General features: G+C 44.7%; 10 protein-coding genes across 10 annotated transcripts; 7 read left to right on the top strand and 3 right to left on the bottom strand.

The window, feature by feature from the left end:
- The first annotated feature begins 61 nt into the window (after window positions 1-61).
- On the top strand, window positions 62-989 carry BCIN_05g04400 (hypothetical protein). The gene is made up of 2 exons (XM_001559728.2): window positions 62-487; window positions 541-989. The coding sequence occupies exons 1-2, from the start codon at window positions 314-316 to the stop codon at window positions 937-939; spliced, it is 573 nt and encodes a 190-aa protein (XP_001559778.1). The 5' UTR covers window positions 62-313; the 3' UTR covers window positions 940-989.
- A 1,803-nt stretch (window positions 990-2,792) lies between these two features.
- Window positions 2,793-4,605, top strand: BCIN_05g04410 (hypothetical protein). The gene has a single exon (XM_001559726.2). The coding sequence runs from the start codon at window positions 3,119-3,121 to the stop codon at window positions 4,109-4,111; it is 993 nt and encodes a 330-aa protein (XP_001559776.1). The 5' UTR covers window positions 2,793-3,118; the 3' UTR covers window positions 4,112-4,605.
- A 35-nt stretch (window positions 4,606-4,640) lies between these two features.
- Window positions 4,641-6,539, bottom strand: Bcmas1. The gene is made up of 5 exons (XM_001559725.2): window positions 6,303-6,539; window positions 6,126-6,251; window positions 5,993-6,070; window positions 4,908-5,940; window positions 4,641-4,847 (listed from the first exon to the last, which is right to left on the bottom strand). The coding sequence occupies exons 1-5, from the start codon at window positions 6,453-6,455 to the stop codon at window positions 4,795-4,797; spliced, it is 1,443 nt and encodes a 480-aa protein (XP_001559775.1). The 5' UTR covers window positions 6,456-6,539; the 3' UTR covers window positions 4,641-4,794.
- Window positions 6,540-6,681: 142 nt separating this feature from the next.
- On the top strand, window positions 6,682-7,471 carry BCIN_05g04430 (hypothetical protein). Its single transcript, XM_001559724.2, has 3 exons — window positions 6,682-6,927; window positions 6,980-6,997; window positions 7,050-7,471. The coding sequence occupies exons 1-3, from the start codon at window positions 6,720-6,722 to the stop codon at window positions 7,400-7,402; spliced, it is 579 nt and encodes a 192-aa protein (XP_001559774.1). The 5' UTR covers window positions 6,682-6,719; the 3' UTR covers window positions 7,403-7,471.
- A 994-nt stretch (window positions 7,472-8,465) lies between these two features.
- BCIN_05g04440 (hypothetical protein) lies at window positions 8,466-9,553 on the top strand. The gene is made up of 2 exons (XM_024693008.1): window positions 8,466-8,532; window positions 8,593-9,553. Exons 1-2 carry the CDS (start codon window positions 8,518-8,520, stop codon window positions 9,328-9,330), a joined length of 753 nt encoding a protein of 250 aa, XP_024548793.1. The 5' UTR covers window positions 8,466-8,517; the 3' UTR covers window positions 9,331-9,553.
- A 39-nt stretch (window positions 9,554-9,592) lies between these two features.
- Window positions 9,593-10,870, bottom strand: BCIN_05g04450 (hypothetical protein). Its single transcript, XM_001559722.2, has 2 exons — window positions 10,396-10,870; window positions 9,593-10,266 (listed from the first exon to the last, which is right to left on the bottom strand). Exons 1-2 carry the CDS (start codon window positions 10,588-10,590, stop codon window positions 9,730-9,732), a joined length of 732 nt encoding a protein of 243 aa, XP_001559772.1. The 5' UTR covers window positions 10,591-10,870; the 3' UTR covers window positions 9,593-9,729.
- Window positions 10,871-12,101: 1,231 nt separating this feature from the next.
- BCIN_05g04460 (hypothetical protein) lies at window positions 12,102-12,998 on the top strand. Its single transcript, XM_024693009.1, has 2 exons — window positions 12,102-12,713; window positions 12,788-12,998. The coding sequence occupies exons 1-2, from the start codon at window positions 12,180-12,182 to the stop codon at window positions 12,830-12,832; spliced, it is 579 nt and encodes a 192-aa protein (XP_024548794.1). The 5' UTR covers window positions 12,102-12,179; the 3' UTR covers window positions 12,833-12,998.
- A 49-nt stretch (window positions 12,999-13,047) lies between these two features.
- Window positions 13,048-14,569, top strand: BCIN_05g04470 (hypothetical protein). Its single transcript, XM_024693010.1, has one exon. The coding sequence runs from the start codon at window positions 13,293-13,295 to the stop codon at window positions 14,136-14,138; it is 846 nt and encodes a 281-aa protein (XP_024548795.1). The 5' UTR covers window positions 13,048-13,292; the 3' UTR covers window positions 14,139-14,569.
- An 811-nt stretch (window positions 14,570-15,380) lies between these two features.
- Bcpah1 lies at window positions 15,381-18,936 on the bottom strand. Its single transcript, XM_001548564.2, has 2 exons — window positions 17,722-18,936; window positions 15,381-17,674 (listed from the first exon to the last, which is right to left on the bottom strand). Exons 1-2 carry the CDS (start codon window positions 18,185-18,187, stop codon window positions 15,810-15,812), a joined length of 2,331 nt encoding a protein of 776 aa, XP_001548614.2. The 5' UTR covers window positions 18,188-18,936; the 3' UTR covers window positions 15,381-15,809.
- A 2,213-nt stretch (window positions 18,937-21,149) lies between these two features.
- BCIN_05g04490 (hypothetical protein) lies at window positions 21,150-25,207 on the top strand. The gene is made up of 3 exons (XM_024693011.1): window positions 21,150-21,554; window positions 21,617-21,810; window positions 21,873-25,207. The coding sequence occupies exons 1-3, from the start codon at window positions 21,439-21,441 to the stop codon at window positions 24,941-24,943; spliced, it is 3,381 nt and encodes a 1,126-aa protein (XP_024548796.1). The 5' UTR covers window positions 21,150-21,438; the 3' UTR covers window positions 24,944-25,207.
- Window positions 25,208-25,275: the final 68 nt, after the last annotated feature.

The following is a 25,275-nucleotide window of genomic DNA, read 5'->3' on the forward strand; positions in this document are numbered from 1 at the left end:
TCTCGACAATCAGTCTTTTCATCCACTACAAATAACCTCTTTCCCTCTCACTTCTTTTCTTTGGCTAGAGTCAGACTTTAGGACATTCTCTTCACAACAATCATATCATTCTTTTGCTGCTAGATCAGCCTAAAACTTTCACTTCTTCAACAATCCGAGCCACCCCCAAAGCTACATAGAATACACTCTCTTCAATTTCTATCAAAGACGCAGATTCTGTGTACCCTGCTATTCAATACTTATCTATTGGAAAGCCCCCTCAATCATTATTGTATCGTCATCAACCCGTTTCCCGATACCCTCATTCATCATAATGTTTTCACCCAAAGGCCAAGATTATGGCTCTTTTGGTTTCGCCTTTACCATCACTCGGGCTTTACAAGCCATTTGTCTGATTTGCATCCTCAGTATGTCTGCAAATTTCATCGCAGAGATCAATTCGGTCGACACAGCCCCCCCATCAGTCATCATTGCAACTCTCAGTATTGTATGTCACCCTCATTCTCAGATTTCTTCTGGATTCTTACTGATCTCTACCAGGTTGTGATTGTTGTTGTATTTCTTCTTATAGGCTATCTTCTCTATCTTGAGCTCCAACTCAGCTTCCTCTTGGCTACTGCATTCGATACGGCGGCTCTTATTGCCCTCATCGTGGTTTCCGTGAAAGTCGGAACGCCTCTTTCTTATCTGGAATGTCCCGCTCTTCCCAATGTTGGGGTGACTTCGGCATTCGTTGAATCAGCTGTCGGGAATTTCTCCAAAGCCAATTACTACTTTTGGGTCGGTGCATCGAAGACGGCATGCTACGAAATGAAAGCCATCTGGGGGTTTAGCATGGCACTTTGCGTATTATTTTTCTTCAGTGGCATTATCAACATGTGCATATGGAAAAAGAACAAGTTGGTTGCGTTGAAGGGAGATTTGGAGTATCAGGGTTAAATTAATATAAAATTAGAGGTGCATAGGTGGGAAGAGTTGATCGATGTGCAGAATGCCTATTAAAAATCGGAAACAATGGAGGCTACGATCATGATAGGAAGTAGGAAAACTACGATGAGAGTAAGAATGGTTGTCTCGGCATAGGCACTCAAAATGGAAGGCGGAAGATGCTGTGCCCAGATTTTCAAAATTTGGTGTTGATTCAACAGCACACAGAATCAGCGAGGGGGGATATGGGATCATTGGGTTAAAGGGGAAAAAAAGGCGGGGTCTCTCTGGCAACATGAAAGGGGCCGTAATAAGGTGGACAAAATTAGTTCTCATGGTTGGGAGGTTTTTTTTTTCAGTTGGCATGGGACCGATCGGTTAATGTTTGTTTTCTTGCTTTGGGATGCAATAATCATCAATGAGACTTAATGAATATACAATTGTTTTTGATTTTATACATTGCTCATCATCTTGAATCATGCTGCGTCCTATGAGTAAAAGAATGAACAGCCCAACTTATCTTCGAGTCGTTGTTGACTTTTTTCATCTGAGCCTGGCTCAACCCGGCCTCAGAATCTAGAAACTACTAGGTAGCACCGCCCACCGTCCACCCCGCCATTCGACCCGTCACTTCTAGTCTTCCAAACTAGCAGCTTCGCAGATCGAAAAACTTAATTCTTTGGCCCATCCCATGTGTTTATTTGCCACACCATATCCGGATTCCGAACCGGCAATATATACATTCACCCAATTGTACCAAAAATGTACCGGATTCATCAACGACCATCACATTAAACAAGAATGATTCATTTGTCAAACATCACATAATCATTGGGTCCCATATGAAGTGGAATTTCCATCGCCAAGCGAGGCAGGGTAAACGTGTACCACGTACTACAACACAGCACAGCACAACAGGACCAAGGCTTTGGGAAAAGTCATCGGTCCCGGGAAGCAAAACCATGCTATCATCTGTACATCATCTTCTTGTGTGTGGCGGTAAGATATGCATAACGACATGTTGGGTGTTATGATTGGATGGACGGATGGATCAAGAAGTTGCGAGGTCTTACAAGCAAACCTGGCGAATCATTTGGGGTTGGATATGCTTGGTGCTGAATTGTTCGACAAGAAGTTGCGATGGGTGGTAAATGGATGATGCGTTTCCTGAAATAGTTGCTCTGGAGAGAAATCTTTGGGCTATTTTTCTGAAGGAGACAAGGCGTCTTATACTTTGCTTTTCTTTCAAAAAAGAATTTTATCATTCTCTTATTGAATGTTGCTTGGTGAGCGATTAGATAAAATTAGCTATACAAGTGATTTTTTGGGATTAGTTTTTTTCATTCTTTTCAATGCGAATAAATAGACTGCAAAATTGCCCAGCTTTAGACAAGCTTTAATTGATTATCATTTCTTTTTTCGAACTCTTTTCGAAAGAATATTGCTAGCTGGATTCTGCTTTAAGAAAAAAGAAAAGGCATGAAGGGGGAGAGAGGCCTGTGTTGTATGTACGTACGTACGTATGGAGTGTAGTACGACGCATCATCAGTCAAGGAAGTTTAGATGCTCTTTGATGGAAGAGGCGTCTTCCGTTTGTTTTCTCACAACGGGGAGAAGTGGAATGAATGCACTTTGAATCTTGGTAAGAATTCTATCATATGCTCACCTGCTGATACGACCTTCTCCAAACCCATCCATCAATCATAGGACGCTGCAACTTTGCACCCATCCCATCCCATATTCCATATTCCACATTCCACATTCCATATTGTCGGTACCAATAGCACTATTTCTCGGTAGGAGCCCTCCATTATAGGCTAATGCTTATAAGTTAGCCTGACATCCCAAAAGTCCTAGATCCGCTTGGACCTAAAGTCTTACATTACGAGTCTACCCTACCACACACCACCCTCCCACCTTGTACAAATCAGCGGGCAAAATTGATTAATCATTTTCAGCTGTGGTCAACATGGCATGGGCCAATTGCACCTTATCTTAATTCTGAATGATATATATCCATAGCCATACCAATATGGTCTAGTAGTAAGTCAGAAGCTGGGCGGATATATCCTTCTTGTTCCTCCTGCGCCTCTCTTGAAGAATTGCTCTCTATCTCTATCTAGGTATCTAGGTATCAAGGAAGTCTATATAGATTTACCTGCTCAATCTTTATTTCATCATCGAATCCAACATGGCTAAAACAATATTCACAACGATTACACCACTCCCTCCCAATGTATCCCGCCAAACGGTCCTCGAAACCCTACACGATCATCTCGAAATGATCGATCTCAATCCATCGCACGCAGAACGCACGCCCACCAAGCCTCCCTCCTCTGCCACCCCGGAAGAATATCACTGTCAATGGTATCGCATCGTCGACAGAGTAGCCTATCTACCAGGCAATCTCTACACCGGCACTGTATCCTTCAACGCCTGTTTCCACGATTTGGCAAATGGATTGCAAACACATTGCTATGCGCCCATGGGCTTAGACATCAAGGAAAAATGGACGATCGGAGGAAACATGCCGGGAGAGCCAGCCATTCCAAGAGAAATCGGCATTAATGCGCCCGTGGAGGGACTTTATATCCGAGAAGATGTCGAGATGAAATGCAACATTCTGATGACGAGATTCGTGCGGAAAACCTTACAGGAATGTTTGAAAGCGCTGGTGGCTCGATTAGTAGTAAAAGCGCAATTGCAAGAGGCGTCCGAGAGAAACAGGAGGTTAACCGTGGGAAGCGTAAGTGGATATGAGAGGGAAAGCGGTACGATGACGCCGCCCTTGAGTCCACCATTGAGAAGTCCCGGAATGGCTTCTGTGGGTAGTGTTGGTAGGAGAGGAAGTGCATATAGTGGTTTAAGTGCCCCCACGAGTCCGCCGTTAAGCCCTTACAACCCGGAGAAATGGGCCGAGGCAGGCACGCAGGGACATCCAGCTTTGAATCCGTATACACCGCTTCAATTGCAGCAGCAGCAAAAGCAACAGCAATTATACCAGATGCATCATGATAGAAAGAGTCACGGGGGAAAAGATCAGAGATGGTCGGGTATTAGTGATAAGACACAGACCTCCTTACCCGGTCCTCCGAACTATGCGAATAAACCGGTCAACTACACGAACAAGCCTACCAGAATCTCCGAAATGGAAGCGCCGCCCGGCCCTGTTGAATTGCCGTAGGTGAAGAGGGAGTAGGGGATTTGAAGAGTTAGATCTCGAGGACAATTGTCAGTAATGGATAGGAACAGTCGTTTGATATGGTTAATTAAAGACGGAGGATTATCATCGGTAATGGGTGGTGCATGGGATTCGGGAGACGGGATTTGATACCACTTACCAATACTGAAGCATCTGCTTCGAAGGCATACCCAGTTGTATGGTCTTAACACAGTTAAGACAGACACATGCATCGGACTGTCGTTTCAGGAAGCTATGAAGACAGAAGAATCACCATAATGGGAATGGGAAAAAAGGGACCGACGGATTAAAAAATGACCGTTCGTTTAGGGCGTTGACGTAGCGACATGTGATAGCACGTCTTTTGACTGTATATTAATGACGATTTATGATGTTGGGAGGAAAGAATTTGGGTAATTTCGAAATCTTTGGAGTGTTGGTCAGTTTAGCTTTTCGAATTTTCGCACTTATTTCGGCGTAAATATCATCCTGACTCAGTCATAAGCATTGCTCATGGGAAGTTACGTGTGTTTGCATAATTTTGAAAATCATAATAGTGACGCTTAAGTTCCCCATGTCTCAGAGGTTGGCTGTGAACAAAATGAACAAATTTTATTGAGGATCTATGTGTACAAACAAGCCCCGCATCATACACGCTCATGCCCCAAACCCCTCTAAATTCCTATCTATGATGCCATTCTGCTCATATCGTTTCTTATACGTTGGTAATCGAGGAGACCTAAACATGTTAGTAAATAATTCAAAGAAAAGCAATGGAGTAGAAAATTGTTAGGCATACCTTCAATCGAACCAACAGCACTGATTGCAATGTCTTGGTCCCACAACTTTCTTTGCGCAAAGCTCATAACATCCTTCTCGCTAATGGCTCCAATAACACGCTCAATCTCCTCTGGTCCCATACGACGGCCGGTGGTGATGATTTGTCTTCCAATATCTTCAGCGACGGCAGTGGTGCCGTCTAAGGAAAGGAGAATAGATGCCTTGAGTTGAGCCTTGGCACGCTCAACTTCGGCCTCGGTAACGTTGTATGATAGACGAGACCATTCACGGAGAGTAAAGTGAACTAAATCGTCAATACGGGTGGTCTTGTCGGTGACGAGGTAGATACCCCAAAGTCCAGTATCGCTGTAACTTGTTGAGAAACTCATAAAGCTGTTGGCCAAGTCGTTCTTGTGGACGAAACCACTGAGCTTGCTACCCATGTGAGGAGCATTGCCCATAGCTTTATCCCAGTTACCGACGATAGCTTGGGTAACCAAAGCGGTAAAGTAATCATCATCTTTCCAGCTAACACCCTCGACAGCGATGGCAATGTTGGCAGTTGGGATGGTATCGTCACGAACTCTGACCTCAGAACCAATGAATTCTGGCTTTTGCTTTTGAGCGTTGGCAATGGCGAGAGCAGCGCTGGAATGTGGCTGAGATGCAAGACCAGCAAAGTGCTTCTCAGCGAGTTCAACGAGTTGCTGGTGGGGAACACCTCCGGCACCGACAAGAACCATACGATCAGCAGTGTAGTTTGTCTTAATATAGTTGGTCAAGTCCTCTCTTTGGATGGATTGGATGTTTTGAGCGGGTCCCAAAATGGTACGTCCTAAAGGTTGTCCTTGGAAAGCAGTTGCGTGTAAATGATCGAAAACGACTTCCTCCAATTGCTTATCAACCTCCTCGGATTCTCTCAAAATAACATCACGCTCTCTGTTAATCGCCGATGGTTCGAGTTTGGAATTTTGAAGAATATCGGAGAGAATGTTGACAGTTGCTGGTACGTCAGAGTTGAAAGCCTTGGCGTAGTAAACTGTGTTTTCACGCTTCCATGAAATTAGCAAAATGCCTGCGCTATTCATATGAATGTAAACATACGGAAGTGTAGGCATTTAAGTGGCCACCCATGTTTTCAATTTCCAACTCCAATTGATGTTGCGTTCGGTTGCTGGTTCCCTATTCTCATTGTAAGCCCAATTGAACGTTCCACCCACCCCAGACTGAAGTATACCTTGAAGGCAAGATGTTCCAAGAAATGAGCAGTGCCGTTGGTCTTGTCGGTTTCCGCCCGAGAACCGGCATCGATCCATACACCAACTGTCGAGGTTTGTGCCCATGGCGAGTGTTCTGTAGCGATCTTTTCTCTTATCAGCACTTTGCCCCTCCATCAGTCATATTCAAAACTTACCGTTAGACCGTTTGAAAGAGTTGTGGTCTCTGTCTTGACGCCATTTTTTGTGACTGGAGTCGCGAATCCTCTTCTCAGTCCAGATACGACATTTGGAGCAGCGCGGGTGCGCAGTCCTTTTGTAAGGTTTAATGCTAACCGCCGAGACGCCATGGGGATATGATGTGAGGGTTGTGGTGGAAGTAAAACAAATTGAAGATAACCCGATGAGTTCAAATTACTAGAATTTAGTAAACCTGAAGAGCTTAGTCGTTGATCATATTTCAGCCAATCAAATCCGTTCCGGCTTTGATGACCTTGCACGTGACTTGTTGCCGAGCTACCTAGTTATTCCGAATATCGTCGACCGAGCATTGAAGGACCTGAGTGATATGTCGTCGACTCTTTTACACTCAATAATTGTAATAGAAATTCACAATGGCTTCATTCATCAAACCATCCGTCATTAGGCAGACTTGCCTCGCTGCGTCGAAGCGCAATTTCTCTACGAAGATCCCCTCCAGCTTCCCCGCAATCAACAAGCCCGCTGGACGCAGTACTTTTGTTAGAGATGCATTGCCAGGTTCAATGCGTGTAGCGGCATTCCATGCAAGTGGCAGACAATCAATTCTACCCCCATTACCTCGTGAGCCTCCCGCTATTGGTATTTCTTAATTCTATTGCTAACTACGTCACAGAATCTATTGATGGAACTTGTATGTTGATCCGCCCTCGAGCCAACCCACCATAAACTAACAGACTATATAGCAAACGACGCAGCAGCTGTGCCTAAGCCATCCCCATCCCATGGCTCATACCATTGGACATTCGAGCGTTTAATCGCCGTTGGTCTCGTTCCTCTCACAGTCGCCCCCTTCGTTTCCGGATCATTGAATCCAGCTACCGATGCTCTCCTCTGCGCGGCTATTCTCATCCACTCACATATTGGTTTCGAGTCGTGTATTACCGATTATTTCCCATCGAAGAGAGTGCCAAAAACTAAAGCGTTCCTTTGGTGGGGCTTGAGGGGAGCAACTGTTTTGGTTGGAGTTGGATTGTACGAGTTCGAAACAAATGATGTCGGAGTTACTGAGGGTATCAAAAGAATTTGGCGCGCATAAGAGGGCAGGGAGGAGTTTGTATTATTCAAGAATAAGCAGCGTACGCGCAGTGCAATATCAAGGCTGTCAAACACATGCTGCTTCAAGTTCTGTCAAGTGAAATCGCCGTTTGCCTAGAGTGTCGAGTATTTGTGCAAAAACATACGGGTTCTCGTGGCCTTTATTCAAGCTTGAAAACTGGCAGCAAAGCAAAATATATCAGCTGGAAGTGATTTTAGCTTTTGAGCCTCTGCCCTATTGCATTGCTCCACGGTAAATGCTAGACCAGCAATGAGTAGCTCACTGCGCTCTACTTCTGTCGATGTGCCTTTGCATACATCTAGGCATCCGGGCAGCATATCTCCAGTATAGAATACCCCGTGTTGCTACAACTTCGGAAGCCCGACTTAGAGATGTAGAACATGAAGCAACATCTCATTCAATCGCTAGCATGTTATACAAAGTTAATCTGTTTGTCTTGATGCGTGTTTATGAAAGGAGCGCAAGAGATCGTTGGAATAAGCGTCAGAAAACTGACTCGATTCCATTTGCATCATGGAGGTGAAACTCTCGCCCTGTATCTGTTTCCTGGAGTCGCCAAAATCAATCATGAATATATAACAAGCGTTTTCTGAAATTTACAATGCCCAATCTCACAGTGGGACGCGACTAAAAGCAAGCAAGAAGAGTAGAAAAAAATTAGGGTACGAACAACGTGATTAAATTGGGGGTAGCAAAACTCAAAAAATTGAAATCATATGGTGTGGACGATCCTGTTTCCAATTCAAACCAGACGAGCTGAGTTCTTCAATCAACAAGCTCTTCGGATGTTAAGCAGCGGTCCCGTTTGAGGGGATGTGAAGACCCAGTGCGTTACCACTAAGCCATCTGGAATTTGTTTCTTGGTGAAGTAATTTGGGCTGTTTGTATTTATATAGTTAAGCGAAGAGCCTCACTTTTATATGTCTTGTCACTGTGTACCTCTGCTAGTAGTATTAGGCCTAAGCCCGCACTGCCTCATGCAATACTGAGCCACAGTAAGAACTCAATTTCATCGTACTCTCATCGACTAAGTTTCCAATTTGTGCTCACCATTACAGTATTTTTGACAACTTCCCTATTAGCAAAACAAAATTATGCCTCAAAATAGAGTATGCAGATTGTTGACTTGGGTTTCAACTTGAGAAGAGAAGAAACTAATGTGGCTCTAGCTCCCTCCTTTAACCCGTCTAACCCCCACTCCATTCCAACGTCTTTCTCCATTTCCCATAGAATCCCTCACCACCAATAAAAATATCGAATACGATTGGTATGGAGGTTTTGATCATCGGAAAATAATTACTGATGCGACTTCTTTCCTCTCTTCTCACATTTCCCTCTCAGCTTCATGCATGTCCTTTACCCTTTCCGATTTCTTCAATATCGCTCGGAAATACTGTACTGAGCACGAAAGAATTCCAACCGAGGCCTGTTGGTTTACAATCCGTCTTACCAAACCAAGTGATGTGTTTGTAATGCCTAGATGGCATCAAGATGGGAGGATGTTCGACTGCACCTGTCTTCATCCTCGTTCTGAACACGAAAACGAGGGTTCCAGCAGCGAGACTAGGAAAGAAAAGGCAATTCATAGTAAATACGCTGCCACACTCCTCGGCCCTTGTACTCGACTGCTTCCAGAGACTTCTCTTGTTAGAAGTACTCTGGTTGAGGTGGCAGGTTTGAGTTATGAAGAAGAAAGGATTCAATTGGCAAAGCGGTTTGAGAACGAAGAATGCGTTAGTTTAGTGGTGGGAGATGTAATACGGTTTACTTGGGGAGATGAAGATTCACCTGTTCATTCGGAGCCAGATATCAGTTGCAGTGATAGAGTGTTTGTTAGTTTGATGTTTGGCAGTAAAGAGGAGCTTAGAGACATGTGCAAGTTGCGGGATATGGAATTTAAAGAGTAAAAGAAGTTTCTCACATTAAAGAGTCAACGACGCTTTTTATTCAGGCCCACTTCACTTTGTCAAAACTGCTCTTTGTTCTCGATACGTACAAAAAGGCGGCGAGACTGAGAAAGCAGATAGAGCTGAAGGATATGCCGGGCCTTTGTGTTCGTTGAAAGACCCTATGATCCTCTTTTATTTTTGAGAAGAAGTAAAGAAAGATGAGACATGCAATAAGTAAACAAGGTGCACATCATTATCATATCAGGTGATTTAGTTTTTTTGTTGTGATTGTCATATGTATTAAACTATAGAATCAGGAGCTGATTTAACCCTCACCTCAACTCTCAGTAGTCACCACGACCTAAACTCCATACTCCTATCCAAAGTTTAAATACGCAATCAATGTGAGGCGAGGCTTCAAGTAACACGCTTCTGTTTCTTATTCGATCTTCCGAGCATTGCAGATCTAGAATTAGAAGTAGAAGCCTCGAGAGTCTGTTCATTTCCCTGGGTTTGTCTGTTGGGGTTACTAACTGCTTCGATCTGGGATTCTGAGATTGAGATAGAAGTAATTTGTTGTGCCGGGCTTCCGAGTTGGCGTTTTCGGGATTCGGCGACATTGGGGCTCGGCTGAGTTTCTCGGCGTGGGGGTTGAATGATGAGAATGCCATGTTCATCTAATTCTTCTTCTTCTTCTTCATCTTTTTCACCGTGTACAAATTCTTGTGCTCGTCCCATCCAAATATCGGTCATTATCGTTTCATCTCCACTCTCAGAACCTGGAGTCTGTAGGCCAGTTTCATGATCTTGATCATCCATATTCACAGACTCGGTACGCGTATGCCAAAGTTGCATGTTAACTTGTATTTTGGCTTCTATTCCCTTCGGAAGCTTTGGGAGCGAGAGGTCGAATCCGGAGAAGATAGCTTTGGTGGTGCACTGGAGGAGGGATTCCTAGTTCTTTAGTCAGAAGAGTTTGACCATGCGGACCATAAGTAGTTCGAGATGATGCACAGATACAGAAGATCAAGTATAAGATTAGAGGCGAAGGAAGAAATTCTTAAAGCGGGCTAAATGACTTACCAATTCGGGGCCTCCATTTGTCGCATTCAATTTCGGTTCAATAGCAGCTAATTCCCTGGCTTGGTCCCTCCGACGGGCAATACGTGATTGATTCTCGACGAAAGCAACGATTCCCTCTTTAGTAGTGGGCTTTTCTACACCGGCAGCTTTGAGATGCGCCAAAAGCTCTTTGACGGTGAGCTTGTGGAGATCCATGCTACTTGCTGATATTTTGTGGTGCGAGTTGAAAGGGGGAAGGGGAAGGGGATTTTGTAATTAATTCTTTGTTGGTTGAATGAATGTATGAATTTTGGGGATTGAATATGCTGTATGCTGCAGATTGAAATCAAAATGGGAATTTGCTTGTTCTTAAATAGATAGGTGAATGAGAACGCCGCAAAGTTAGCGTTCTCGTGAGTTCTATACAGTGCTGTAGAGGTGAATTCGCCGCATTGAAGAGAGCCAATGAGATGAGATAAAATGCCACAAATAAATCGAGTGGAGTTGATTTCTGGTGATTTGAAACTTTAGAGTTGACTCATAACACTAGGAGAGGTGAAATAGCAAGTCTTTGCTTGGAGACTATCTAGCAGCTGATGTGTTGAGGACTCTTTCCCTATATATAGAACTTAAGAACCATGGACTTTTTGATTAGTAGAAGGGAATATTCAATCTTGTAAGGGGAGTAGTCAAGTAAATAACTGCACTAAGAATCTATGATTCCAAGAAAGAGACATCGCATTTAGAGGTGGTTACTAAAACACGATGCACATTTGGATCTTTCTGCAATACCTATCGAAGATATTCTATCCTAAAATCAAATATTAAGAATCACCGGCATCAATGTCTTTTCTTCTTTTAAAAGAGTAAAATCACGTTTTCATACGCTCACCGTATCACTCTGGGTTGATTTGACTTGCCACGATCCGCAACACCTTGCAGCAGCCTCACATATAGCATCATAAACACTTACACTTGTTTCAACAATGCACCAGAATTCAGTGGTATCACTGCTGTAATATTATTGAATAGATCTAAGTTATTATATCATGACAGTTAAATTACCATGTATGATTCATTTTTCCTTGTTCAAACACAGTAAACTACTCAAGTAGATTTCATCTCAATCAAGTTCTAAGCGAGAAAAAGGCTAATTCAACAAGACTAATTCCATCTATCTACCACCTCAAACCACAAACATGTGTGAATAAGCTGATCTAATCCATGAAATAGAAAGATAGAATCAAAGACATTGATATCTGATCGTAGTACTTTCACTTGACTCATCCAAACTCCATTTGCAAAAGGGATTTTACAATCAACTCAACCCCCTTTTCTCATCTCAATACCACTGTAATCTAGAATAGTCTAGAGAACAGCAACTCCAATTATGATTTACTAACCCATAATGACGACTTTCAAAAGTACCTAAAAGTGCACAATATCATCTCAACATTGTTGATCCACAACAAAGTTCATCACCCGGCCGAAGTCTAGAGCGACTAGTCTTTCCATAACTAGGTCCTCTTCAACTTTTTCTAATCAACTTCTTAACACACCACACCACAACATCCCAACCTACAAACAACCATTTCAAGAAAAGTAAGTCTTTTTCTTCTAGCCATATGATTACTTGATATTCTTCTAAGTGATTATTGAAAAAACTTTTTCTTATCACAAGTAAAAGGTCCACACTCCTTCGTACTCGTTCATTTAATTCTCATAATGTATGCTCTGTACTGTAGTTTACTAACGGAAAACAAATTATAGTTCACACAACCACAAACTTTCAACGCCTACTCAGAATGGCAGACCCCTCCCCTTCAAAAGTCTTGGATCAAATGGAAATCGATGCTCTCTCCGACACCGCTACCCTCGATTTCACCTCCTCCGACTCCACCTCCTCCGAAAACTCCTCTCCCACCAACGTAGCCGCCGCAGCCGCACTCCCACAATCGACAAGCAACTGGGACGAAATGATCGCTGCCTATCAAGCCAGAAGAGATAGAGAGTACCACTACAACACCATCCCCGTTCTCGACTTTCTCCTCCATCTCCGCGAGCGTGGTATCCAACCATCTTTCCGAAACGCATTAGTCGCTATGGCTCTTATCGATGATGAGAACCGCGCTTTGGCTCACCAAAACTTTCTCTTCATGCCTGGTACTGCTCACTGCTTTGTTGCTGAGCATTCTAATCTCGATTACGAGGAAGATTATACAGACAACGAAGCTGGTGATGTTTTACCAGGTCACCATGCTCAGGTTGATGATGATCAATCTGGTAATGATCAGGTTGATCAGGCGGATATGATGGATGTTGAACAATCAGAGGTTTCCGTAAGTCACATCTTATGCTTGAATCAAATGGTACGAACAGCGAACGAACAACTTACTGATACTTGAACACACAGCCCGAAAACTCTGCTCAACACCATGAAACTGCCGAGGAGCTTTAGATCCTCACTTCCAACAACCAATCCCATTGGTTTGAGAGAAACCCATACATCCTCGAGCTTTCATTTTGGATTGAGCCTATTTTCGTGGGGCCAACGGTTCGAGCAATTCAGGAGCTTTGTTTATGGATATGGTCACTTCTCACATGCTATGAATATGGAATTGATAGTTACCATTGGGATCAACGGGAGAAACACCTTTTCATGGCGTATACACTGGCGCAATTGAGGTTGTTTTGTTATCTAATATAAGGAGCTCATGCACCCCAAATGCGGGGGATCTACATGCATCTACCATTAGCGGCACTACTAGTCTAGCAGTTCTACTAGCCATAAATTGAGTTTAGATCCACACCATTGACCCAGTTTCTTGAATGTGGCAAAGCATATATCAAATCATGACATAAGAACGATAAGACCATACTCGAGAACCTCCAAACACATCCGCAACCATGAAGATGAAATGAAATGGCACGAAAATCTCCGACCGAAAATGAATCACAGTCACAATCATAATCCCGATGCTCTAATAGTCGCTCGCTATCATAAGACGAATTCGGATTCATGTGCAACACCGATATGGACTGGGATCTTCGATCCTTCTTTTCGGGTCTTGATACTTCCTCGATATCTGGGTGTGCAGACGGCGATTATACCCATTCCCTCTTCTCGGCGCATAACGAGTTTGGAGTACGAACACGAACAACAGAAACAGCGAGAACAACAACGAGAACAACAGCGAGAACAGCAGCGAGAACAGCAGCGAGAACAGCAGCGAGAACAGCAGCGAGAAGAGCAGCAAGAAAAACAACAATCCAAAGAATCTGAATCCCAAAACACCCTCTCGAGCCCGAGTCCCATACCAAGCATTGATAGTTTTTGTTCCTATTCCTATTCCTGCTCTTCTGAATCCTCGCATTCCGTACCTCGTACAAGTAGTTCTTCATCCGATTCATCATATACCTCAACTTCCCCAACTGCAGAAAACACCCATCCCCAAGCCACCCATCCCAGCATCAACATTCCAGAAGAACAATCTCTCTATATCCCGCAGCTGTCTCCGGCAAGACTCGCAAGTCCAGACCACTTCTCCGAAATACCAGAAACGCCGACCTGGACTTCGACTCCCAAGCCCTCGTTAGACATGTTCTCGGATTCGGATTCGGATTCGGATTCAGACTGCGATGATGATGATTATGACGATGCCATTGACGATAACGATGAGTTTCAACCGGTAATAAAAGATCACGGAGAGGAAGATTCGGCAATATGTGATCTCATGGAGGGATTTCGCAAGATGAGTATTTGAACTTTGAAGCAGAAGAGGTTGGAAATTTGGAGGATGGCAAGAGTAAGATTAGTGGAATGAATGGTGGGTAGCATGTAAGATCTCTATACTACTGCCTACTGTGGGATACGATACAAAGCGACAGCAAGCAGACAGTACCCCAACGATCCACAACCCCCTCCGATCGCAATTCTCAATTCCCAATCCGCAACCTCTATCCCATCCATCCAAGCCCTCGCCTCCACGAAGCCAAACCCCTCCTTCTCCCCCTCAACACAGATCTCCACCACAACCCCCCCGCCTCGAAAAAAAAACAAAAAATACAACACCTCTTTTCAAAGTTTCACATACACACCGATGCACGTACATACATATATCTCAGCGCAGAAGCGACAGACACGAGACAGAACGAACAACCCTAGCCGCAAAACGACTCGAAAAATTCAAGTCGAAACCCCGTGCTTAGATATTAACACACTTCACGATGTAGAAATAAACAGTTTAGATCTTCGATGTATATATCTCGAGGGAGAGGATTCTAGTGCTCGAGGAAGAGAAAAGAAAAGGGGACAAAAGAGGAGGGATATAGATACTCCATCCACACCCTCCCCTCCCCTCTCCTCCCTGGAATCAACAAGTAAGAAACGAAACCACTCCACCCACTCACAAAAGATCATCGCCTCACCTCGCCTCGCATGATCACACATTCCCCTCGATCCCACCATCCCAGATTCCCCACACCAAACCAAACCTCGAGTCTCACCTTCTCTACACACACAGCGAGAGAGAGAGAGAGAGAGAGAGAGAGAGAGAGAGAGAGAGAGAGAGAAAACAATCTCTGCATCCCAACCCCCACCCCAGGTAGCGAGTAAGCCCCCTCGTATCCAAATCCAAATCCAAATCCATTCAATGTCCATTCAATACCTCCCCCCCCCCTTCTCTCCAATACCTGCGGCACAGAAGCAAACATAAACATAAACATACAATGTTCAACATCCTCCTCGTCCTCCTCATCTCTAATACACAACAATAAACAACAATACAATACCCAAGCATCTTCTCGCCAACTCAAAAATTCATCAAGCCACCAAGTTTTCCACAGGGCCCGGATGCTTTTTGCGGATACCTGCCCGCCTGTGGTAAGGGGAAGAAGAGGATTCTGATGCATCGCATCGTAGCTCTGATTACAAATCCATTTAATACCAAAACTTAATATCAATCAACCCCAACATCAATGAACCAATCAATCAGTCGAGTCAAAAATGCTATAACAATGTGAAAATTCTCTCTATTCTTTCTAATCAAAAAGAAGAAGTTAAATACTCCACCCTATGCCCTTCTCCAATACATGCCCTTTGTATATCCATACCGATCCCATACCATGCCACCCATGAAAGATAACCTACATCCTCCAAAAGAGAGGAAGAAAAAGAAAAAAAGTTCCAGCCCAATCCATGCTCACTCATCTAAACTCCTACAATATGCTAATATACACTTGCTGCCAAAGGTATTTCGTTGAAAATTCTCATCGCTACGCTGCACTTCAACACCCAAGCTCCTTTCATTCATTTCCCATACCTCGTTTGGGCTTGTCTGCGTCTCATCCCGCATCCCTCTCCGCTACTATTAAGTATACAGGAATGTTGAAATCCCGTGTTCCTATGTTATCCTCGTGATGAAGATTTAAACCTTCTAATCGTCGGAATTTTCTTCCTTTAAAGCAAGATTTTTGAGTCCCGTAATGACCTCAGCATCGGTATCAAGTTTTTGGGGTTGAGGAGTGAGCTGATCATCTAGTCTGACACCACCCCCTTCTAACTGTGACTCCTCTTCGTAATCGTCATCTTCAATTGCGTTGTCATAGTATTCCTGATCTTGGCCTTCTCCTTCTAATAGCATACTTCTCCCCAGACCATCATCCCCCTCTATTGACTCCATCAACAGACTTTCATCCAGACCTTCCTCGTAGTAATTGTCCTCGTCTAAAGACTCGCGAGAGATATAACTGTCACCCAACTGTTCGTTATCTTCCTCGTCATCCTCGTCATCCTCCTCTTCCTCTTCTCTCTCCTCAAGATCTTTTTCATCACTCTCAGACCCACTGAAATCGTCAAGCTCAAGGACAGGTTCTCGCCAATATGTGAAGTCAGTGTATTCTTCACCTCCGCTGGTGATGAGGGTGTTGACCGGTGGGAAGTAATGATCCACAACCTCTCGCATATTCACATAGCTGTATCGTAATTTGTTGAGACTGAGCAAATCTAACGATACTTCTGCGTAACTGTTGATAGTGAAAATGCGGTTGCTTGGAATACTGACCGAGCGGTATGACAGTGCATCAGTGAGTCTGTTACCGAAACCTGCATAGAATGGTGTGCGATTAGGGCCGAACAAGTTTTTGATATCTCGTAGACAAGCCATTTTAAAGACTTCTGGCTTTCTGATATAAACTTCTCGTCTCAAAGCTGCGAGCGTTCTATCAGGACTCAAGATGGTTGGGCCCTTCGGTAAGCGATAATCCTCCTGTACCACACCGTTGAGGTAGGCTCTGGTCGTATCCGCCTGACCGACCGATCGAGAGGTCAAATACATGATGTTGTAACCATTGTTAATGATCTCCGTGTAGAGTTTGGCAACTCCAATATGAGTCCAATCTCTTCCGATATAATTCAAAACATGGCCCAAAGCATCTGACTTTGTGATGGTTCCATCAATATCAGAAATTACAATAGGAACATCATATCTCCAGAGATACATATTTGCCTGACAAGTTGCTCGGTTGACAGTAAAGCTCACAGGATTTGGGCCGGACTTGAGGCCGAGAGCTTTTAATTGATCGCTAGTCAACCGCAAAGTTTTGGCATAGTTTCGATTTGGATCACCAGCAGTTCCAGTGGGTGTCTTGGGTGGTGTTTGCATTCCCAATGACTCAGAGTCGGCGCGTCGGTGAGTTGGAACGATCGGTGGGTGAAGGATATCACTATCTGTTTCGCTACTGTATCCTAAATCCGAAGAAGTATCGGTCGTCAATCCAGACGCATTAATGCCTGCCATTGCCGCCCTCTGACTTGCAGCTTCTTTTGCCTCTTCACTGCTGTATATCCAAAGGTTTCCGTTCTCATCGGCACCAATGAGAGCACCAATATCATAATTGCCTTCCAATTCTTCTGACAAAACCTTTCGCGCAATAACCTCTGCCCGAAGAGCATCATCGTCACTACTTTTGTAGCCCGTCATATCCAACATCAAGTCACCGGTTTCGGTGACCTGACTTGGTATGTTTGAGGCTTGAAGACGATTCGACAATGCCATCGCCCTTTCTATTGCTTCGCGTGTTGGCAGAGGTGGAGGGCTGTGCGATCTTTCAGTGAAAACATCCGATTGTCCATCGACAGCTGCAACAGTGGGTGTCATGGACCGTGTTTGCCTATCTCGTTCCGTCAAATCGCTAATGTTCGTGCGAGCCGAAGATGACAAGAATTCGTCTGTATGGCTCCGTTGAACGCCCGAACAATCTCCAGAGAGCTCTGAAGATATCGATGGTGGTGTCAAAGCACCTATTCTAGTCAGTAAAGAAGATTTGGAGATAATCTTGGCAGCTTACTGAGATTACTTTGCCTCCTAGGATATGGGCCTCCCGCAGATTTTGTAAAACTGTCTGATCTTAGACTTTTATGGCCCATATCTAATGCTAGGAAGTCAGGTTCCGACAGACTTGCCGGGTGCGCACCCGACGCTGGCAATGGCGGACTGGAAACTGGCGAAACCAGAGGTGACGTCTGCATAGCTTCTGGAATATTATCACTGGTCTCGAACACGAAGAATGCCTCTCCCCCTTCTCCCAACTTCATGGCATAATCTTGTTTGACATCGTTGACTCTAAATTCGACCTTCTTCTCGTATGGCCGAAGGAGAGAGAACTTCCCGAAGCGAACGTGAAATGGTGAACATGCCAATGACCCATCTTCCTGCTCAACGACTATAACATCGATTGCTCCGCTGAGCGTTGCTGGATTTATCGAATTCCAGGTTTTCGAAACGGAACCGCTGATACTTCGCACGTACTGCATTGTCGATTTATTGTTGCAAAAGAAATGGATGTTTGTTGGGGATGTGGTGTAGTACGGAGGCGGATTTCACCAACGCAGATTTGCAAATGCGCCCCGATTCGTGAAGTGTTGAGAAGTTAATAGCGGAACTTGTAAGAATTATATGTCGATTAGGTCATGCGTATATTCCCTTAAACTTTGCGACTGATCAAGTGGGGTTAATCCTAGATGAATGTTTGTTGAATGGACGATGGCGAAGGTATATTATGTAAAAAGGTGCGTAGAGTGAGATGGTGGAATGAAACTTTTGGCTTGGAAGCAAGCAGGTGGTAGTATTGTTCTATTGTATTATACCTAGGAAAAGCTTCTACAGAGGGCGAGGTGAGGTCAGACTCTGTGGGATCAGAAAGGGAGTGAGTTTCGATAACGAGTGAATATAATAGATGTAGATGAAATGAAGGATGTGAAGACACGGAAGCAATACAGAATCTGATATAATATTATATTGCGCAGTTGTATTTCAGTCGGGACGGGAACCGAGCGAGGAAAGGGGAGGGAAAGGGAAAAGTGTTGATGTGAATGTTGATGTTGAGGGTGATAATATGAAGGGTTGGGAATGGGAATGCGACCAAAAGTAATAGGTGACGACACGGAGAAAATGGATCAAGCTCAAATAGGATGGAAATCCGGTGAAACCCCTGCCAATAAGGAGAAGAGAGAGTTTCCAAAGATTCTAGTCATGCAGGTAAAGATTCGATGCAGCTAATGCCAATGATAATAAGGAGGAGGAGGATCTAAGCACAAAGTTTCTGTTTTCGAGCCGGCCGTGAAGCGAGAGACATGTATATGGGCAACGGGTATGTGAAGACATACACGGATGCATATACGGATGTAGATACAGATACAGATACAGATACAGATAGAGATAGAGATACATACATATACGCATACATATGCGAATACAGATATACAAATGCAGATGCAGATACATATCAAGATACACAATATAAAGTCTCACAGGACTGACTGACTTGGGGTAGGCAATGGACTGGATTCCATGACATGAGATGGATGACATGGGTGCTTGATTGAGCAGGCCTCGGCAGGTAAGATCTGCCAGGCATACTCCGTATTTGAAAAAGTCATCACAGATTCACACGATGAATGTGTGATTGAGCATCGATGCATCTGAATGCAATGTGGAGCAGAACACATGTGAGAGTCCCTAGGTAAAGTCTTCCCAGATTGATTGGATTCTGGCCGAATGAAGGAGAGAGTGCCGTCTGCCTAGGTTGTACACCATACAGAAAAAATGCTTTGGTCGAAAACTTTTCTCGTATTGGCTCAGTGGGTTGTGATGAAAAGCATGCTAGCGACATGGGTTCCGTGGGGTTATTGGGATCAGAGAAAAGTACCTAGGTAAGTACATGTAGACGGAGCAGAATGTGATGCAGAATTTATGGATCGATGCCGATATCTGGGAATGTCGAGATTTCTCTCACATGTGAAAGGAGAGGGGGGAGGGGAGAGCAATCAACCACATATGATAGGTAGGCGAGTGGAAGGAAGGACGGAAGGATCCAAGAAGGAAGGGTATGTGTGGAGTCGCGGTAGGAGTCGTGGTAGTCGTGGTAGTCGTGGTAGTCGTGGTAGTATTGCTATTCGATCAATTAGATTGATTAGATATGTAACAGACCGATCAAATAGGAAATGCCTTTTTCTATAATTACGAGAGGACATGGCCTAGAGTCTGATTGCTGTCGCTAGTACATACTCCATGCAATATTGATGGACACTCTCACTAATGGCAATTGTATCACAATAGTATGACAATAGTAAGACAAAGCGGTATTACCCAAATGCTCAGTGCGCATGCTGATGCTCATGCTCATGCTCATACCAACCAAGGGACGGAGTAAGTATCACGTGCTCATATATCAAAGTATCAGAGTATCAGAAGCAGAGTATCAGAAGGGAGAAAATGATCATGAGGTGGTGAATGATATATCTCCCTGGCATAGCTTCCAACGAGACCGAGTCTCAAATCGTTTACTCGCTCCATTCCATGTAGACTTCGCTTCTCCTCGACTTTCAATTCAATCAATCACTTCCACAGCTAGACAGGTTAGATATCCTATTGTACGAGCACGATGATGTTTCAAGGGATGTTTCAAGTACCAAGTGATGTGTGAATCACATTGATCCGGCTACTTCAAACATACCCCGCAATTAATGATTTCCGTGGTGTCCATTCTATTGCTACATATGATATCTCGTAATTGATAATGGCAGTTGCTTGAATTCGGACTAGAATGGAGCTTTTTCTATTGAAGGGTTGTTACATACGTACATACGTACATAGGTCAGAGGCAGCAGGTGGTATATCACGTGACTAGAATTCGATATTCAATATTCAGAGAGAGAGAGAGAGAGAGAGAGAGAGAAAGATTACCTCGTCCCATCATTATCCATCCAATCGTCTTGATTATATCCAGTCTTGTTTTGTTAACCTTTGCATCCAAGTACTGCTCACAGACGATACATAGGTACCTCGGTAAATAAGCACAGAAGTTGTGAGTTTAGGTTAGACTTTGCAAATAATCAATCCACCGTTACTTTGTGATTCTTGTTCTTCCTTGTGTATAGAACAGCAGATCTACCGTTGCCGAATTCTGTACTATCGACATGCTAGTCAGCCTCCGTACAGACTTTTCAAGGCGACGGCCCGCGCCCAGCCTGCTCAAGATGTTAGCCAGGAGCCAGGAGCCAGGAGTCAGGATAGATCATCACAGCCAGGATAATAGATACTAGATAATCGATACTAGATAATAGCCTCAAGATCCGTTTCGGCAGTGAAAGGGACGTCCTTCCCCATTCAATCTCATTGGCCATGTCCATACTCGATGAGTCATTACTAATCACGCTCATACCAAGATGTGAATAATGTAATTGGCTGCATCATGGAGATTCAAAGATGGAAAATGGAAAATCTTTATGCATAATTGCCTGACATCTGCGGAAATCACTTAAGCCGTGGACCGTGGTAAAAAAAGCCAAAAGAAAGCAGCTTGTAGATTAATCGAGTGAGTGCCATCGCGAAATTGTACCACATCTTCATTCAAACACGCACACTCTCTCTGGCAACTTTCACCACCACCACCACCTTTCCCCTGACCACTGTTTCGTTACCTTCTCTTCCCCCCCCCCACCGTCATTAGTTCTCAACAACCTCTTTTCTGAGTGTTTTGAGATCTATTCGGATTTGATTCTGTATGAACGCTGTCGACTACTACACCAGCTTGATTGACTGGGTGTTTAGCCATGCAAGAGTGCTCCACGAATACATGTTTTTAATCCAGTCGATAGTGACTTGTACGGCCCTATTCTGGTTCGTGGCACACCATTCAATCGAACGTCAGAAGCATGCCTTGCTAACCTATGACATCAAAGGCTGCTGAGGAGGGCATGGGAGGTTCTTTGGACCCCTCTACCACGACTTATTAGCATTTTAGGTGTCGAAGTCCCCGATCCGCCAGAGGTTTCTCTCGCATGCATTAAATCAGATGCGTTAACTTTACATTGGTCGTCGTCGCCACCGAACAAAGGTGTGGTGCGGTACATTATCCAAGTGAATGGTGTCGATGGTGAGTTCTCTACAGTGCATCGTGCCCGGAGTACTCCAGTCGCGCTAACATTCTATCATTAGTTGGCGAATCGACCCAAGGAGAAACAGTCATTATCGAAGGGCTCAAGCCGGGTAATTTTTACAATGTGAGGGTGATTGCGGTTGGTACGCAAAATTTTCAGGCCGGGAGTAGAGTTATACGGTTGAGAACTTTGGGGCGAGACGGACTTCCACGGCATGGAGTAATAAGGAATGAAGCCGATCTGTCGAATGAAGATCAACATGATGCTAGTGGAGAAAGTTTGCCCACGGTTCGGGCCCACGGAGTACCAACCGACGGCACGAATCCACCCGCAGCTACAGTTCAGGTTGTCGTACGAGAATCGAGCGTTTCGCATCCTAGCCAGAGGAGAAATACCGTAGGCAGAAAGCACTCGCAATCAACAGCTACCGCTACCGCCGAGAGCTGGTCCGCCTCGAATGCTCAACCTTTGGATGAGAGCCGGGAGACGATACAAGAGTTGCAGGAACAACAAGATAGGATCCAGAAGGAGCTCGAAGATGTTATTGCACAAGGTCTCAAGGAATCTGAGGAGATCAAAAACCAAATCCTTCTTTTATCTGAAGATAAGGATAAAAAGACAGAAATGGTCAAGGACAAGGAGGAAGCGAGCGAGACGTTGAGAAAAGAGGTCAAGAATCTGGAGGTCAAAAATCGGCAAGCACAGTCGCGAAAGACGGCACTACAAAAGAGCCTGCAGGCCAAACAGGCAGAGAGAAAGAAGATGCAAGATGAACAAGCGCGCTGGAAGAAGGAAATGAAGTCGATGGGCGCTGAAATGGAGTCGTGGAGTCGCGAGGCAGAGGAGATACGCACGTCTACAGAGGCCAAATGCGAGGAGCTTCGTGAGAATATTCGAAACGTTCAAGATTTGATCACGAAATTTACGCGAGAAGTCGCGGAGAAAGGGTTATTGGTGAAAAGCCTAGAAGAGGAAAGAGAGGGCCTTGGAATCGGGCTGGATGACGATCAAGCCCGTGAGTGGGAGGCTTTAGAAAGGAGAAATGATATTCAGTGGGAGGCAGAAAGCAGAACGCAACATGCTATTGCGCAAGACTACAGTCAACGACTGGAGCGACTTGAGAACGAACTACAAGCTGCACAGGCCAATTTCACGGCGCTTTATGCCCGGCTACCAAGCAATCCAAGCGAACTCATGAGTCATGCGAATTCATCTGGAGTTGACTTCGATCCGAATGGACAACACGGTAGAGCCAAATCTCGAAGACAACGCACCCGCAAGAGCCGCACGAATACGGTGTCATCTACTTCTGGCTATGCAATGGCCGAATCCCAATTTTCAAGTACTGGTATATTCAACAACTTCAACTTGATGAGCTCACCCGCTTTTGCGGCAGCTCCCTATTTGAATCTAGCTATGAGTAATGATACGGCGATGGCCTCCATTTCGGGTCATTCGGGAGGCATGAGTGAAGCTGATATCCAGTCACTTACTGCCGGTGCACCACTCAGTCCGACAGCAACCATGCTATTACCTTCAACTCTTTTTAATGACGATGAACTTCAAGGTGCTGGCGAGCAAGGCCCTGAATATATGTCAGAGTTGCACCATCCATTTAGTCCATCGCAGCGACATAATGATACCCAATCTCCAGGGTCTAGTCGCTCTGCTAGTCTAATGTCTAGTCCTCACGCATCATCACAGAATCTCGCAAAATATGGCGTCACACATCATGATTATGCTCTCGATGCTGATCGTAGTTCGCTTGGTTCACCCTCGTCAAAGTTTGGAGTAATTGGATCACCAGCGCGAACTGGTCAATCAACATCTCATAGGAATTTTGGCAGCATGTTTACTTCTCTTCGAAAGTCTGAGAAGGCTCCTCAAGATGGACTCCCTCTCGGTAGTTTGAAAGGCCAAAGCCATTCATTTCCACGCTCCACTGATGAACCGGAGACTCCCAGCAGGGCACGTCGTATAAGCTTTTCATCCGGCTGGGGGAACGTCTTTCAGCGCAGCGCTACAGTCGGCGACTCTTCTGAAGGTAACGCACCTGCTCCAGCTCGTCCAAATGGTCGGAGACAACTTGGCTTTAGTATGTTTGGCTTTAGAAATGAAGAGACAAACCATCTACGTTCCGCTCGTGATCCTAGTAGCCCTCGCCCGACTTCCATTGCCTCTTCTGATCTGCCACGCCCATCAACGGATAGTGCACCATTCGGGTGGGGGCCAGGAGCTGACGGGACCATAAACAAAAGTCCACTTGTTACCGATTGGTCTGTGTCCGCCCCACCAACTTGGTCCAGCAATCCATCGAGAAGGCCTAGCTTCCAACATGGTTCCTCTAGTGCACTAGCCTCTGAAATTTTGAGCGGATCAGACGAATATTTCTATGAGGATAACATTCATTCAAGTCCACCTCCAAATCTGGGGGCCATCGGCACTCGGCCTCCTTCATCGCACAACTCAGTTTTACCTAAACTCAACCCCACTGCGCCAAAATTTGAACTACCTCAAACGAGTGAGCCTGTCTTTTCCCGCCTTTTGAGAAGTAAAGGCAAAGGCAAAGCTCCAGATCAGAATACCGAATCCTTCGACCCTATTTATGATGCACCTCACCCGATTACCTCTTCTCCATCTGAATCAAGAAAGTCCCGAGACTCGCCATCTATCCGCACGCAAAACAGTGTGGCCGAATCGATAGATAGCTTAGATAGGACCAAAAGTAACACAACGTCCGATATGGCAGGAAGCGCGAAAGGAGAATCATCCTTCACGAAGCTCCTCCGTAAAGGTAGTTCGAGTAAATTCAGTTTGGGAGGAAAAGATTCGATTTTCGGGAGGAAAAAAGGGGGAAGTAGTACGGCTGCTTCGGATCACAATGATAGGGATGAAGGGTTGGATGACCTTGGTGATTCTTTGTTAGTTGGAGCCGGGGGAGAAAGTGCAACTAGCAGTCCAAGGATTGGCGGATTCGAAGGAAGTGATGGAAAAGCAAAGGGTGCGACCAGGGAAAGAAAAAGCTCGACCTGGGGAAGATTCCAAAGGAAAAAGAGAGAAAGTTCGGAAATAGAGAGGAGTGAGAGGAGTGAGGCGGAGACGACAGGTACGGAGGATGAACATGAATGAGTATGCGCAACCGCCCTGGTTTCCTCAAGCGAGTGGGAGTGCAGGAACTGAGCATTGGGGGAAGGAGGGGGAGTTTATGAATGATATGATTCTCATCATATATACATATTCGTATACTCGTATACTAGCACACCAGGATATCTTGGACGTGAGATGTACGCAGCATCTGCAAAGCATTTGTTGATTTGTTGACTGGAAATCGTTAGCGTTGCATGCACACCTACATAGTAAAAGCAATTTTTTTGATTTACATATTACACTCGAGTTTTTTTATAGCCAAGTGACTGCCGATTTCTTGTGTACGTGTTTGATGTGATGGGTCGAGTATGAGT

This window comes from Botrytis cinerea, chromosome 5, assembly GCF_000143535.2.
Source record: "Botrytis cinerea B05.10 chromosome 5, complete sequence".
Classification (NCBI taxonomy): domain Eukaryota; kingdom Fungi; phylum Ascomycota; class Leotiomycetes; order Helotiales; family Sclerotiniaceae; genus Botrytis; species Botrytis cinerea.